General features: G+C 54.0%; 1 protein-coding gene across 1 annotated transcript; it reads right to left on the bottom strand.

Moving 5' to 3' along the window:
• Nucleotides 1-3,574: 3,574 nt before the first annotated feature.
• On the bottom strand, nt 3,575-15,461 carry MMAB (metabolism of cobalamin associated B). Its single transcript, XM_024741592.1, has 9 exons — nt 15,332-15,461; nt 13,925-13,986; nt 12,416-12,509; nt 9,694-9,751; nt 7,936-8,008; nt 7,587-7,684; nt 7,187-7,251; nt 5,356-5,415; nt 3,575-3,926 (listed from the first exon to the last, which is right to left on the bottom strand). Exons 1-9 carry the CDS (start codon nt 15,445-15,447, stop codon nt 3,827-3,829), a joined length of 726 nt encoding a protein of 241 aa, XP_024597360.1. The 5' UTR covers nt 15,448-15,461; the 3' UTR covers nt 3,575-3,826.
• Nucleotides 15,462-15,655: the final 194 nt, after the last annotated feature.

Genomic DNA, 15,655 nt, shown 5'->3' with positions numbered 1-15,655 from the left:
ATTCCCATTTTACAGTTGAAGAAGCAAGTCCAAGGAAGATGGAACGACTTGCCCAGAGTCGTGATGCTAGGAAGTAACAGAGCTGGTCTTGGACCCAAGTCTGCCTGAAGCTGACGACCATGCCGAGCGTTTGACTCTTCTCGCACCACAAGCCTGGGGCTCCGCAGAACCAGCAATGAGGCCGCTGGAGCAGGCAGCCCTGTGCACAGATTCACTCCTGAAGTGGGTGCTGCACTGGAGAACTGAGAGCAGAGGTTCTTCCCCGGGGCTTCCACGGGTTGTACGCAGACTGCCGTATCTACTCAAAGAACTTCTCTTGTCCTTTGCAGATGTTTCACTACAGTGGGAGAGGATGCACAGAGCCTTCATCAGAAGTTTGTGAATCTGTGGAGTGGGAGAGCACCGGGACACCCCCAAAGTTCCTGGGTGTCCCCCAACCTTCCAAATCCTGGTGTCCCCAACCAGCTCATCTCCTGCCTCTGCTTGCGCCCAAGCACTGTCTTCCACGATGGACTCCAGAGAAGAAAAGTGACAGGTCAAGGCAAATGAATACTGCACCCTGGCTGGGCTGCAAAGGGTGCCTCAGTCCTCTCCCTAAGCAAGGTGGGACCAGCCTGGGTCCAGTATCGCCAGTGGGCCTGTTCTGAAGGGAGGGGTGAGCCACAAATCCTCCCAAGGCACTGATTTATGCAGCATTCATGTGGAATTTATTACACAAAGGATTTTATTCAATTAAACTTGAAATGTGTCTGGATTCTTAAAGGTTCGGTAATGATAACTGGGACAGAGGGATCATAAAACTGTATGGGTTGTCGGAGGAAGGTGTGAGGGTGGGGTGGGGGGAGATGAGGGTGACACTGCAGCTGATGGGGGATTTGGTACCGGGGACGTTTGTCATTGGGATGAGTTACAAGTTCGGGTTATGAAAATTACTCGGTGAAAAATGCTCATTAACAATAGCCATGAAGTATCAGTTAAGGGAAAGTAGGTTGAGAAATGAGACAGCAGAATCTATTAGTGCCTGACATTGTTCTCAGCGGCCCAGGGCGTGATTAAAATGACTGTCAAGTGGCAGTGGGGGGAGGAGCACTGGGCCGGGAGTCACAGGGCTGTGTCCCTGGCCCACATCTTGGCACTGACTCCCTGACACAAGCTGGTTTGCAAGTCTGTTTCCCCGCTCCTGCCATAGACAGTGCCTCCCTCGGGGTTGCTGTGAGGTTTCAATGTGATGATGTTTGTGGAGCCCCTGGCCTGGGGCCTGGCATGTCAAGCCCTTCGACAATGCTGGCTGGTGGGCTTCTCACCACTGGAATATCCAACCACCTCTGACTGTGGCCCTAAATACGATCCTCAGAGCCAGACCTGGACCAGGGAGAGGCAGGTGGAGCACTTTCTTGGGTGCAAAATGTATGGGAACACCCCCAAATCCAGGAAGCGAGAGAAATAACTTTCGTGCAATTTTTTTTTACAGAATTTATTCCACTGCAGTATTTTTTTTTTAGGATTTTTTTTTGATGTGGACCATTTTTAAAATCTTTATTGAATTTGTTACAATATTGCTTCTGTTTTATGTTTTTGGTTTTTTTGGCCACAAGGTATTTGGGACCTTAGCTCCCTGACCAGGGATCGAACCCACAACCCCTGCACTGGAAGGTGAAGTCTTAACCACTGGACCACCAGGGAAGTCCCTCACCGCGATATTTTTAAAAATCAAATTTATGCAAAAACAAAATCTATGATCGACAAGGTATCACCATTATATATAAAAACAGCCTGCCATTTCTCTCCCGACCTGCGTTGCTGTGTGATGCGGATGACCATTTACAAGGGTTGACAGCGGTTGCAGACGGGCTTTATATACAGTCATGTGTTTCGATCATGGAGTTTTCATTAACTTTTCCCACTGGGTTCGAGACCGAGGAGGATGTTTTGCTAAGTGTACGGGGGTGAACACATTTTTCCTTTTGCTTCCAGCTCCCACATGGCTATGTAAGGTACGGCAGAGGAGCGAAAGTTTCAAACTGACCCGTCCCCTGGGCGAGCCCTTCCCCAGCAGGCCGCCTCAGTTCTTCCCAGGTCAGTGGCACAGGACATGCCTGCACCTGCATGTTTCTCAGGGGTGTTTGTTTCTCAGGGATGTTTGCTGGTGGAAGGGAATGATGCAGGGGGCGTGGGACCTGGGAACCCAGAGTTACCATCTGGCCTGCGACAGCCCCTCCCAGCAAGGGCTGCTGGGGAGGGGATATGGCTACAGGAAAAGGCCTTGTTTCAGAGATCATCCCATGAGGACGCTGTATCTACTCGAAGAACTCCTCTTGTCCTTTGCAGATGTTTCACTACGGTGGGGAATGTGGGACTTTTTATTATGTACGTCCTGCTCCTTCCAGGAAGATGCTAAGGTGTGGGCAGGACCTAGTCACTTGATGGATTTGCTGTGAGCTCTTGGAACATAACCCTCCCCGGTCCAGCCTGAGTGCCTGCCCGACAGTGAACCACCTTTAGCCTGTTCTGTAATGTTCTCAGTTCTGTTCACACAGGCCGAGTGCCCACCATGCACCAGACCTGGCGCCAACTGCTGGCCGGGGCCAAAAGCCGGGGAGGGTTTTCACTTTCACTCACGGTCACCTGCACCTCAGCCACTTTGCTCAAGTCCAGGAACGAAAGGACCCAGAAGGGACGAGATAATGATGTTCCTCCAGCAAAATGAGCAGGTAAGGTGGTTAAGAACGAAAGCAAAGCTAGCACAAAACTCATCATTTTAATGTTTCCTAACTGCTGGCAAGGATGGCTGGAGGGACCAGACTTCCGAGCTTCAGGCTAATAAATGATGGCTGGATGGAGTTCACTGGGCGTTTCCGCCCTGACAGTTAGTGAGAGCCTGCCCTTCCCAAGTTGTTTCCTGCAATTAGTGGCGTGGAGTCTTCAGGTTCTCAGGGCTGCCTCCTCACCCTTCATAAATATCCCCCTTCCCAAGGACACACCTGGCACTGGCAGGGTCACTTCCTAGCGGGCGGGAGCAGCAGTGACAACTGAAATAAAATACAGCTGTGGCCTGGATCTCAGAGGCATAAACCAGCCAAGTGCAACATCAGAGAAGTAGGTCTGGTCTGTATCAGCCTCGCTGGAAACATAAGAGCTTATAGTCTGAAGCTGAACGCAGTTCACCTCTGACCCTGGACGCCACCTGCCCGGGCAGGACATGCCCTCATTAAAGTGGTGGTGTTCCTCTCCCCGGGATGTCCGTCCCTCGATGGAGGAAGGCTCCCCTTTAGAGAAGATTCTCCAGGCTGCACCCTCGCCACACATGCACTTCAGTCCAAGTGTTTCCGAGGCCTCGCCTGTCAGTCTGCAGCCGTCCTTCCCCCTTGATGAGTGGCTCAGAGGTGACTAAACTCCAAATCCCGTCTGCCTTACTCTTTATAAATGTGACGTTTTAAAGCCCCTTTGGCACAGGTAAATCACAATTACATTTCCAAGGGCCTCTGGTACCATTCCAAATGAGCTGCCAGTGGAGGGCATCTGTCTCTCTCTCTCTCTCTCTCACACCCACACACACACCCCCACACACACACCCTCAAGCCTTTCCCACTTTTATTCTTTTTTGGAAGGCTGAGGAGAGCCCAGGGGAGGGGGCTAGAATTCACCGGCCTCAGCTCCTGAAGGAAGTGGGGGGCCCTGAGAGGAAGCGGAGTCTGGATAAAAGACCAGCTTCTGGCCCCTCTGGGTGAGATCTTCAGGAATCAGGACACGAGGGCAAAGTCTTCCTTTCCCGTTGTCACTGTAGAGGAGTCTGCAAAGCTCCCTTTTTCCATTATTTCCAAGCGCCTCAGGCATGGACCGACAAGTCATTTTTCTTGTATATTTTTTCTGGATTCCCCTCCTTCATGGCTGTGTATCTGGCTAACGTGAAGAGATAGTCACTGAGTCTGGAGGGGCAGAAGAAGGCAAATGGAATGATCTGAAATGAGAGATCAATGCTAACAGGGTCCTCCCTATATTAGCCTTCTAGGAGGAAATATCAGTCACGTGCCCCAGGAGCATCGGGTGGGACAGCGGGTGCTCAGCCAACCTGGGCTTGATGGATGGCTCTCCAGGCCAGCTTCCTGAGAGCCCAGCGCCCGACTCTGGCGCCAGGGCTGGGGTGGTTCCTGCAAGATGAGGCCACTACCCTGTCTGACCTCACAGGGCTGGTGACTTGGGACCACTCCCTGGTTTCTGCACCTTCCAGTGAACAGGACTGGTGCCTCCCAAACTGGGGTGTGCACACAAGTCAACTGGGGATCCTGGTGACATGCAGACCAGATTCTGATTCGGGAGGACTGGCTGGGCCAGGCCCAGGATTTGGCAGGTCTAAACTGTGCCCAGGTGATTCTGGTGCTGCTGGTCTACTCTTTGAGTAGAGGGAGCCTAGAGCAGGCTTCTCAACCTCGGCACTAGTGACATTCGGGATCATTCCTTGTGGCTGGGTGATTCTTCGTGGCAGGAAGAGGGAGCTGTTGTGTGCATTGTAGGACACTGGGCAGCACCCCAGCCCCCAACCACTTGTCTCCAGACATTGCCAGACATCCTGGTTGAGAAGCACTGGCCTGGAATGTTCTAGTGGGCTAGACCCTAGTGCCCCCCTCCCTTTTTTCTTTGACCCGGCGGTGATGGGGCCTCTGGGCAGGGCTGGGTGGGGAGGGAAACAGGAGAGGCAGCAGCGAGCCTGCCCCTCAGCGGCTGGCAGTTAGCTTACGAAGCTGCCCTGTGCTCTCCCTTGTTTCCAGGCCGCACTGACCCCACCCTCCTCTTCTCTCCCTGCCCCAACCCTACCCCGAGGCCAGCTCCATGCCAGGTCCTGCTGGAACCTTCCCTGACCCGTGCCCCCTCCTGGAACCATGCCCCCCTCCTCCTGATGCCTGGCTGTCTCTCTGGGAGTGTGGTGGGGGACTGGGCAGTGGAAGAGACTCCACTCTGGGTGATCGCCCCCGCCGCAGAGCTGTCATATGCTGGTTCCTCATCTGTGCGGTGATGCCTTCCTTGCTAAGAGAACGAACTGGCTCAGCCCACACAACCTACAGGGCTGGAAGGCTCCCCAGGATCACTACTGTGACATGAACAGAACGGTCCTCACTCCCCTCCCAGGAGGAAAGGAGCTGGTCAGGACCATCAAAGCCCAGGCCATGTCCTGGGGGAGGAGTGACCACATCAAGGGGCCAGACCCTGGCTGTGAGGTCACTTTCTGGACCCCAGGCAGCTCCTGGGGTCCCTCAGCTCTCAGCCCTGGCCTGGCCCACGCTGGAGCCGCACGAGCCAGGGCTGGAGCCACGAAGTGCCTACTTTTTCAGAAAGACTCTCCAGATCCCATCTGAGTACCTGTTTAAGAACTTGGCCACGTTTGCATCCGTCTCACCGGACTGGACAAGAGGCACCACGCTAGAAGGGGAGGAAACACAGCATCACACTACGTTATAGGCTCAACACGCTTGGGGGCAGGAGCTGCGTCCTGAGTCAGCATTTCACTCCCGCTGCAGCCTCGCCAGTCTGTGCAGACACGCTAGATGGTGCTGTCTGCTGAGTGCTAGTGAGCTGGCAGCCCCTCCACGCGCGTCGCCTCTGCTACGTAACTCCTGCTGGGAGGTGCTCGCCCCAAACCGAGGCCCCAGGTTTGTGTCTCCTGCCCCAGGGGCTTTGTCACCTGGGCACGGGTTTGGTGTCCTCAGGACCGCCCCCCTCCGACCCCTGCTCGGCCATTCCCTGATGTTGGGCCTTTGGGTTGTTTCCAGTTTTTTGCTACTATGAGCACTGCTGATGTGGACAGCTTTGTACAAATGACTTTTTTCCTTTTGAAGCTGAAGCTCTTTTGTGACTCGGCATCACTTTAGGAACCACTTGGCCCCAAGGGCCTTTCATGAAAAGTGAAATCTTTATGACATGGGGCTATGGACAGAGCTCAGGTATGGAGCAGACACACCCGGGCTCAAATCCAGACTCTGCCATGGACCACCCAGGTGACCCTGGCCACGGTGTCACCTCTGAGCCCCAGCGTCCTGACTCCAGTAGAGTGGGGGCTGCCACCACCTCTCTCCCAAGGTTACCACAAGGAATCAATGAAATAATGGACACAAAGTGCCCAGCACGGTCCTGCCGGTTATATAAAGCAGGGCTTTATTCCCATTTCTCTGTAAAGCCGGCTGGCAGCCTGGCCTATGAGTGGTGTAAATGGAGATGTTGCAATTACTCTTTTTTTTTTAAAATTTATTATTTATTTTTTTGCGGTATGCGGGCCTCTCACTGTTGTGGCCTCTCCCGTTGCAGAGCACAGGCTCGGGACGTGCAGGCTCAGTGGCCATGGCTCACGGGCCCAGCCGCTCCGCAGCATGTGGGATCTTCCCGGACCGGGGCACGAACCCGTGTCCCCTGCATCGGCAGGCGGACGCTCAACCACTGCGCCACCAGGGAAGCCCCGCAATTACTCTTTTAAAGTTTCCTTGAAAAGGCAGTCAGGAGCTTCTGGCGGGGGGCGGGGGGGGTCCCTCCTCTCCTGACTCTGAGTTGGGGGATTGGGGTAGCAGGTGGCTGGTCTGGGCCCTTCTTCACCCAGCAGCCAGCATGTCATCTCATGGCCTAAAACCCATCAATGGCTCGCAGGATAAATGCAGAGCTCTCGGGGCACATGAGGCCCTGCCCGGCCTGGCCTCAGCTCAGCCTCTAGCCTCGTCATGCCTCACGCCCCTCACTCTGGACCAGACACTCGGCATCCTTTGTGTGTGTTCCATGCAGACTGCCGCCTCTGCCCTTGCTGTCCCCTCACCCTGGGCACTCTGTCCACTGTGCCCCCAGTACCCCCCATGCCCAGTCCCAGGCTGGGTCACTCTGGTGCCAAGTACCCTCCCTCATAGCTCTTATCATGGTGTGGAGCTTTTCAATCCTTTCTGCTCAGCTGAGACCACCCCCACCATTTAGATTAACCCCAGGAACAGGGAGTCCTCACTGAATACGCACCTGAATTTCATACCACGTGAGTGTTATTATAATTACAAATAATCACCTAGACCCGCTGGGCCTCCCCCTCCCCTTTCCTGGAGCTGCCTGCTTCTGCACAAGCTCTGATCCCGACGTGCTGTTCCGCCCCCACCCCACCACCCCCGTCAGGATCACTGTCTCTCTGCCCAGGCCACGCTCCCTCGGCCCCGCACCCCAGTACCGTCTCTCAGCTCGGCGGCACACGGCCCGACAGAGATGCAGTGCGGAGCTGCTCTTGCCTCCGGACTGAAAGGAGAAAGCAGGTGTTGGCTGGAAGGGCAGGGGGAGGGTGCCCACTACAGGCAGGGAGCCTGGATGGATGGAGGGACACACAGGCCCCGCCCACAACAGGCAGTGTTCTGTCTCCAGGGGCCCTGCCAGGGCACACCCACTGGGTACCCCTCTCCAAAGCAGGCAGGACTGGGGAGGGAGCCGTGACGGTCGGGAGGGGACTTGGGGGCTGGGGGAAAGCTTTTGTCGCTGTTAAAAATTAAAAGTGGGGAGGCTGAATCCCTGCCTGTGTGTTTTGGTCAACACACTGGCCCGCAGCCACCCCCAGGTTGAGGCAGCCCAGTACCTACAGGCAGGATGAAAGCCGTGAGCGGGGGCAGCTGGCTGGAGTATCTGTCGATCCACTGCTCCAGCTCCAGGATGGGCCCTGCCTCGAACGTGGCATGTTCTGTGGAGCCAAGGAGAAGGACATGGCCGTGAGGCCACTGCCCCAGGATCACAAGGAACCCACCCCGTCCCTTCTGCCTGGGTGCCCGCCAACCATTCCCCTGGCTCAGAGGGACCCTCCGTCTCAGGCTGCACAGGCCAGGTTGACAGGGGTCCCAGACAACACCCAGGACAGAATCACTCCCCCCGCCCACGGGCCCAGGCCCCCCGGGGCCCTCTGAGCACACACAGTGGGTTCAGGGAGGGAATTACTTAAGTGAGCCTCCCTGGCTGAGGAGCGCGGTGTTGCCAGTGCAGAGCCGACGTCCTGCAGGGAGCATTGGATCTGGGAAGGAATGGGAGGCGTGGGTGAAGACCCTGTCACGCAGGCCAAGCGGGGCTCTCGTGCGTCCACGTGCAGGGCTGGGCCTGCCGGGAGCTGTCAGGCCTCTAAGGAGCCGGCATTTACAAAGGCTAATCAGCAAACTCTGTGTGAACCTGCAGCGCAGCACGTCGGCCCTGTTGGGAGGGGCCCTGGCTCCCTTGGAACGCCTGGGTGACGCAGACAGGGAGTGTCAAGCACCCAGGGATAGTCGGGAGGAGTCTTCTCACCCCGACCCTCCTCTCCCATGTGCCGGGCCCTTCGAGGGCTTTTTCTTTTCTCTAAACTGACGGCCTTGGTTTTCTAACCTATAACACTTGGGTGGAGAGACCCAAATTGACAGTGCTTTTTAAACTGTACAGGACAGGGCTGTGCCCTCTGATGAGACAGCCACCGTGGCAGTGTGCCGGGAGCAGGACACGGTCGGTGAGAGTAGACGGTGCCCACCGGGAGTGGACTGGAGCCCTGTTGAGCCGCCGAGCAAGCAGACTCTGGGTAAGTTCCCTGACCTCGTGGTGTCTCTGCGGCTTCCAATGGAAAGGGGCGTCACCGTACTACTCCGCCAGCGGCCACCTGCAGCGTTTACCCCGGGGGCTGGAGAGAGGTGGCCCCAGTCTGGGAATCCGATCCCAGCCCCGCTGATTCCTGGCTGTGCGGCCTTGGGCTGAGCCTCAGTTTTGTCCTCTGTAAAACGTGAGGGCTGGCCTCCACCTCATGGGCTTCTGCAGGGAGAGCCGGGAACAGGCTGCCTGGCCTGCCATAGGCCCGGAGCAGCTCCCCGCTCAGAGGTGAGCACGGCAGACAGAAACGACCACTGTAGACGCCAGCAATTCCTCATTCTGAGGCTGAAGACCAGTCTCCCTCATACAGGAGGTGCCTCATTCATAGAATGTTCCAGCAGTTTAGGCCTCCCATCTTTCTGCAGCCCCTCACTACCCTGTGTCTGCTCCCAGGGGCCCCAGTGGGCTCCAGCCTGGCCTGGAGGACTGAAGCAGGCCGAGCGCTGACCCTCCAGGGAGCAGCTGACTCAGGTCAGCACGCAGACTAAAACCCCAGGTACATTCTCCACGTTCTGGGGGTGGTGGCCCTGCCTCTATTTCTGAAGTCCTCTCTGTGGGGCAGAGCCCCCGCTGCCTCTTAAGGAACAGAACAGTAATTCTAAGAACCCTACCATCCCCCCCGCCGAGGGCTAACCACAGCTGGGCCTTTCAAGTCTCTCAACCTCAGGGCCACTGACATTTTGGCCCAGGTCATCCTCTGTCATGGGGCCCGTCCTGTGCGTTGTAGGACGTTTAGCCGCATCCCTGCCTCTACGCACTAGATCCCAGTAGCACCTCCACCTCCAATGTGACAACTTAAAACATCTCCAGACATTGCCCTGTGTCCCCTGAGGGGCAGAACTGCCCTGGGCTGAGACCACTGCCCTTCACATTTCCCTCTCTGAGGCCAAACCTCACCACTCGCCTGTGAGGGAGGGTCATCTCTGTGTGTCCCCATCTTACAGATGAAGAAACTGAGGCTCACAGAGGGTAAGTGGACTAGTCCCAGGTGACACAGAAAGGAACTGATGGTCAGTTGGCAAATCCAGTTATGGCCACCAGGCCTCGGGGTTGGAAAATCCCAGCTCGGGGTGAGACAATGTTACTCACTTTCTGAAGCTCTTCCACAAACGGGTGGCCCTTTTCTGCAATTAATTCCATAGCAAACCTGTGAGGAAGAAGGAAGAATTTGCCTCAAATATAACATCCCCAGGCCCTGTCTTGCTGGAAGGCAATACATTCTCAGGGGATTGGCCATTTTGCTAATTGAGCTGTCACAGGAAGGCCGTTGTTTTCTTGCTGACATTGAGAACATCGTAACCTTCCATGTGGTTGGAGGTATTTGTTTTTCGCCGCTCATCCAGCCAACAACTCCTCTTTCAGCGCCTACTCTGGCCAGGTCCAGGTGATTCAGTATGAACAGAGGTGACACAGGCCCCGTTAGGCAGGACAGGGAGATGTGAATCAGATGTCACACGACTGACAGTGAAGTTGCAAACTGAGGTCAGTGCTCTGAAGGAAAGGGTGAGAGTCCTGGGATATTTGGCCTTGATTAGGGTTCAGGGAGGGCTTCCTGGAGGAAGCGATGCTGGAGGTGGGACTCTGAAGGCTGAGTAGGAGTTCGCTGGTAAGGCTGGGTGGGGCAGGAAAATCAAAGTGCCCCCGATGCAGGTCAGGACTGTGGCCCTGGCCTCCCTCAGAACACTGCACCCTCTTCTGTACCAGTCAGGGTCCTGGCCGGGCAGTGGTGTGTTTGAAGGGTTCCTGGAGAAAAGCTTCACGAAGGGACTGCTGACAGAGTGGGAAGGCTTATGGGAACTGCGGATGGATGGCAGAGATGAGCAAAAGCAAGAGCCTGAAGGGGCAAGGGAGCGTCAAAGGTGCTACCAACCCTGGAGAGAGCTGCATTCTGGGCAGAGGCCATCGCCAGGAGCTGGGCAGCTGGGAGAAAGCAGTGGAAAGCCCCACAACTGCCAGAGCCGCACAGGGCTGGGGGCGGGGTCACACATACCCCTACCCCTCTCACCCTCGTCCGATCTCCTGCTGGTGCTGCCCATTGGTTGGACCAACTCTAAAGCCAGAGGACAAAGGAATCGGGGTGAGACCATCTCCAGGCCAGCCTCCCAGGCACAGGAGAATGGCTTTGAAAGGACAAAAGAAGAACGACTGTGCATCTTCTAGCCCATCTTACAATCAGAACTAAATAAGCACACACGTAAGCTGTCCCGCGTTGGTCTTCCCCTCTGGATGGTGAGGCGGGGGCGTATGCCTCAGGCCTGGCACATTGGAGATGCTCGGGAATATCTGCTCACCGAGGATGTTCCCACGACAGAGGCCAGCGGGAGGCCCCTCCCCATGCTCGCTCCATCCCCGCTCCCACCACTTGTGGCTGCCCCTCCAGCGTCTGTCTGCTCCGCCCCGCCCGCTGCACCGCACCCCGCAGACCGCAGGCTCCATGAAGGCAGGGCTGAGGCTCCCCACTCAGCAGAGCCTGGCACACGCAGATGCTCCACCAACATCTGAGGACGGAAGAATCCACAACTGAGCTGTGGCCAGTCCCCTGCACCACATCACCTGAGGGATGATGGCCTGCTGATTTGCTAATTCTAAACAGCCGATGCTAGAACCTGCCTTCCCGCCCCTCTGCCCACTTCATCTTCTGTGCACTTCCCCCTCACCACACCCTTCTCACACACACCAAGGGGTCTGCCCTCTCTCCTCTGCTGGCAGACTAGCTACATTATCTTTCCTGAGAACCTCACTTAGGCCCATCACTGAGAAATGGCCACCATGAACAGGTAAGTTTTAATAAAATTATGATGATAATAATAGCTAGCATTATGATTGGTGCTAGGTACTGTCCTAAGGGGGAAACATGGAGTTCTCTCATTACATCCTCACAAGAACCCAATGAGATTGGATACTATTACTAGGATCACTTGACAGAATAGGAAACTGAGGCTCAGAGAGGCCAGGTGATTTGCCTGAAGTCACACAGCCAGTCAGCAGTGGGAGAGAATTTGAACCCAGGTCTGTCTGATTACCATGATCTTCACCCACAAGGCCGAGTCGGAACTTGTGAACTAGTACTTATAATAACTGCAGCTCATGCTGCCAACGGCTTGCTGAGCATGGTGGCCTGAACTTTGTTCTCAATTATTTGCGGCCCCTCCCACCCCTGCTGCTGTCACATGTGTCCACGTCCCTGGCTCTGGCCAATGAAATGTGAGCAGAGGTGGCGTGTCACTTCGTGGAAGCTTTAAGAGCCAGCGTGGGCATCACCGTGATCTTTCTTCCCTCTGCCACAATTACTGGTGTTGTTCTAGACAGAGGCTGTCCCACCAGCCCGGGTCCCAGAGTGAAGGCCAGGCAGAGAAGAAACATACCCAACCCACGATGGGCTTGAAGTGAGAGGATGAAATACGCCTTTGGTGGTTTAAGCCACGAAATGTGGGGGTTGTTGGTTACACCGGCATGGCCCGGCCGATCCTGACTACTTCTCCGAGTCCACCTTCTAAACTCTAGCTGTGTATATGCTTAAAAAATAAGCCTCCCGAAAGGGATCATGTCTGATGCCCTGTGTACTGTGCTCGACTCACCTGTCACTTTGCACATGCACCTCAACGGCACACACATACGAGCAGAATGAGGGAGCAGGGATGGAGGGGCGAGGCAGCATCACGCGGTGAGGGACAGAAGCCACAGGCCAAGGAAGGTTCATCGAGGGCTGGCAGCCTCTGGGACTGGCGGACACTCTGGAGAGCTGCACATCAGTCATGCCCTCTAACAACCAACTCAAGCCCGACCTCAAGGCCAATCCCGTCCCCCTTACCCAATGGCTGAACTTAATTCATCTGTAGTTCCCACGGCTTCAAACACCTGGTCGTCTTTCGGTCTCCTTTCTCCGGTGAAGGTGCTGGAAAACCCTGTGAAAATGTTTTGCTGCCCAAATTAAAGAGTTTTTTTTCCTGATAAGCTCTTTTAAAGCATTTTTCCACTTGAAGGATAACATACACAGAAAAGTGCTCGAATCATAAGTGTACAAGTTGATGAACTGTTACTAACTGATATAGACCTCTGTGATCAGCATCTAGATCAAGAAATAAAATAGGAGCCTCACCCTAGAAGCCCCCGTGTCCCCGCTTGCAGTCACTGCCCCCCTCCCCAGGGGTAACCACTGTCCTCACTTATGTCCTGATATACTTTCTTTCTTTATTTATTTATTCTTGGCTGTGCTGCTTGGCTTGTGGGATTTTAGTTCCCCGACCAGGGACTGAACCCAGGTCCTTGGCAGTGAGAGCGTGGAGTCCTAACCACTGGACCGCCAGGGAATTCCGTCCCTGGAGTCTTTGGCTGGAGGGCATCAACACTGTCATCCCTTTGCATCTTTTCTTTTCTTATTGTGATAACATAAACATAATGTAAAATTGGCCATTTTAACCATTTTTAAGTGTACAATGGCATTAAGTACATCTATGAATGTTTTTATCTTCCTACTACATAAATATACCTCCAAAGCAATAAATACTGGTAATCTGCGTGTTTTTTTTTTTGGGGGGGGGGCCATGCCACGCAGCATGAGGGATCTTAGTTCCCCAACCAGGGATCAAACCCGCGCCCCCTGCAGTGGAAGCGCCAAGTTCAAACCACTGGACCGCGAGGGAAGTCCATGCGTGGTTTAAAACTTTAGAAAACGGTATCATACTGATATGTTCTTCTGCACCTTTTTTTTCCTGTACATTATGTTCTGGTATTTTTTTAAATTATCGAAGCAATATATGCTCATTACAAAATAAATAATAGAATAAAAGTATGTACAGGAAACAATGAAAGCCCGTCTATTCATTCCCCTCTCCCACAATTCAATCTCTCTCCCAGGTAACAGTCCAAGGTATAACCTTTCACAATGTTCTATGCACACCTGAACACACATATAAATACACACACACACTTTTATCGAGTGGATTCCAACTATTTGGATGTTCTGCAACTTGCTTTTATCACCTAATATATCTTGGGCATCTTTCATTTCACATCACATTTGGGTGATGCCTGTTGAGATCTGTCACATACTTTTAATGTCTGTAAAGAATTTGAAAGAACTTAAAAAAAATATTTTAAAGCTATTATTTAATTCTCATTCCAGAATTTTCCATCAATTTCTAGTGCCGCGTGGCATACAGGATCTTAGTTCCCTGACCAAGGATCGAACCCATGCCCCCTGCAGTAGAAGCGTGGAGTCTTAACCACTGGACTGCCAGGGAAGTCCTAGAATTTGGAAGAACTTTAAGATGGAATCTGCCATGTCTTTCTTTGCATTTTTCACCTGTCCCCACCCTACCTTTGTCTCCTGTTTTGGTGTAGATCTTGGGGAGCTTGGGTGTCTTTGAGGAAGGCTGTGGCCTAAGGAGAAATAAACATCAAGAGATGATGAGTGAGGATGGCATATATAATGGGGCACGTCCTTCAGTGGGTCACAGTTTGCTACCCATATCCTCAGAGGCAGCACTTACCCCCTTCTGCTTGGATCTCTTGAAATCTTTCCCCTCCGTTCCTCTTAGTTTTAAGCCCTTTGTGGGCAAGTTCTGTGTCTTGCCACACCCTTATCTGCAGAATAGCTGATGTAGTGCATTGCTCAATGCAGACGCTCTATAAATGTTGGCTGAAAGAATTTATCGATCACTTCCATAGTCTCTGCACTATGCTAAGTGAATTACAGGCATTATCTCCTTGAATTATCCCTGGAATCTTCCCAAGCACTACCTATGATGTTCATTTTTTTTTTTTTTTTGCCGTATGCGGGCCTCTCACTGTTGTGGCCTCTCCCGTTGCAGAGCACAGGCTCCAGACGCGCAGGCCCAGCGGCCATGGCTCACGGGCCCATCCTCTCCGCGGCATGTGGGATCTTCCCGGACCGGGGCACGAACCCGCGTCCCCTACATCGGCAGGCGGACTCTCAACCACTGCGCCACCAGGGAAGCCCATTCATTTTGTTTTTGAGGAATCGGTAGCTGACGGGATGAGACTCACCCTCCTAGGTCACCACGGGAAGAAGCAGTAGGGCTGGGATTCTTGCCCAAGACTATCTTATTCGACACCCCAAAATTGTTACCTCTGCTCTACCAAGCCAGGGACTCTTGGAGGGAAAAATCCCTGGGCCATTACCATACTGTAAAGCTTCAAGTATACTCCGAAATGGAGAATTGCCAAAACAGGGTTCGAAAACTGGCATTTTCAAATAGCAACACCTTTAATAAAGACTTCAACATTAAAATGTGACATTAGAAGGTTATTCAAAGGTTAAATTACTGGATCTGTGAAATAGATTAATCCATTATTATATCAGGTTCTAAGGTCCGGGAACGGGGTGCAAGTTTCAAGGCATATAATGACAGTCCTCTTAAGACCGCGCTGGTGTATCTCTGTGCCTTAAAGTATAAACTGCTTTGGAGATAGGTTAATTTCCGAATTGAGGCCCCTCCTGATTGTGGGGCCAGGCAAGATGACCCTCTTGGCTCACATGGGATATGCCCTGTCCTGATGGATGCTGGGCTTCGATTGGACTTGTCTTGTGCCAAGAAACCTCGGTCTCTGGCTTCCACGGAGCCCACGTTGCCACGGTGACGTCACGACTAAAGAGGACGTCACCTGGCGATTGCTGCGGTGACCTCCCAGCGGTTTGACGTAACCACGGCGACAACATAACTCAGGGCAGATGCCTGAGTTACCCTCCCAGCCAGGTACTCACCTGTCCCCGTCTTCCACGCCCTGGGGGCCGCGGCTCTGGAAACGGGGACACAATAGCTTGCGGGCGCCGAGGCACCCGCGCAAGCCAAGGCGAACTCCCAGACCCCACACAGCCATGCTCCAGGGCTCTGGTAGGGGACTGACCCTGCCAGGCTCCCGTCCAGATCCCGGGGTGACTCCACCTACCTCCGGCCGCGCCACCCATCAGCCGCCATCTTCCATTGGTCCGTGGCTCTCTCCCCAGGGCGGGACACTCCCAGAGACTTGTTTCTCATTGGTTCACGGAAGGAGATGGGCGGGGAAACCCGTGAGGACTTAGTTAGCA

The sequence above is a fragment of the Neophocaena asiaeorientalis genome, unplaced genomic scaffold, assembly GCF_003031525.2.
Source record: "Neophocaena asiaeorientalis asiaeorientalis breed wild unplaced genomic scaffold, Neophocaena_asiaeorientalis_V1.1 scaffold648, whole genome shotgun sequence".
Lineage (NCBI taxonomy): Eukaryota > Metazoa > Chordata > Mammalia > Artiodactyla > Phocoenidae > Neophocaena > Neophocaena asiaeorientalis.
This window is presented reverse-complemented; position numbering and strand designations above follow the sequence as displayed.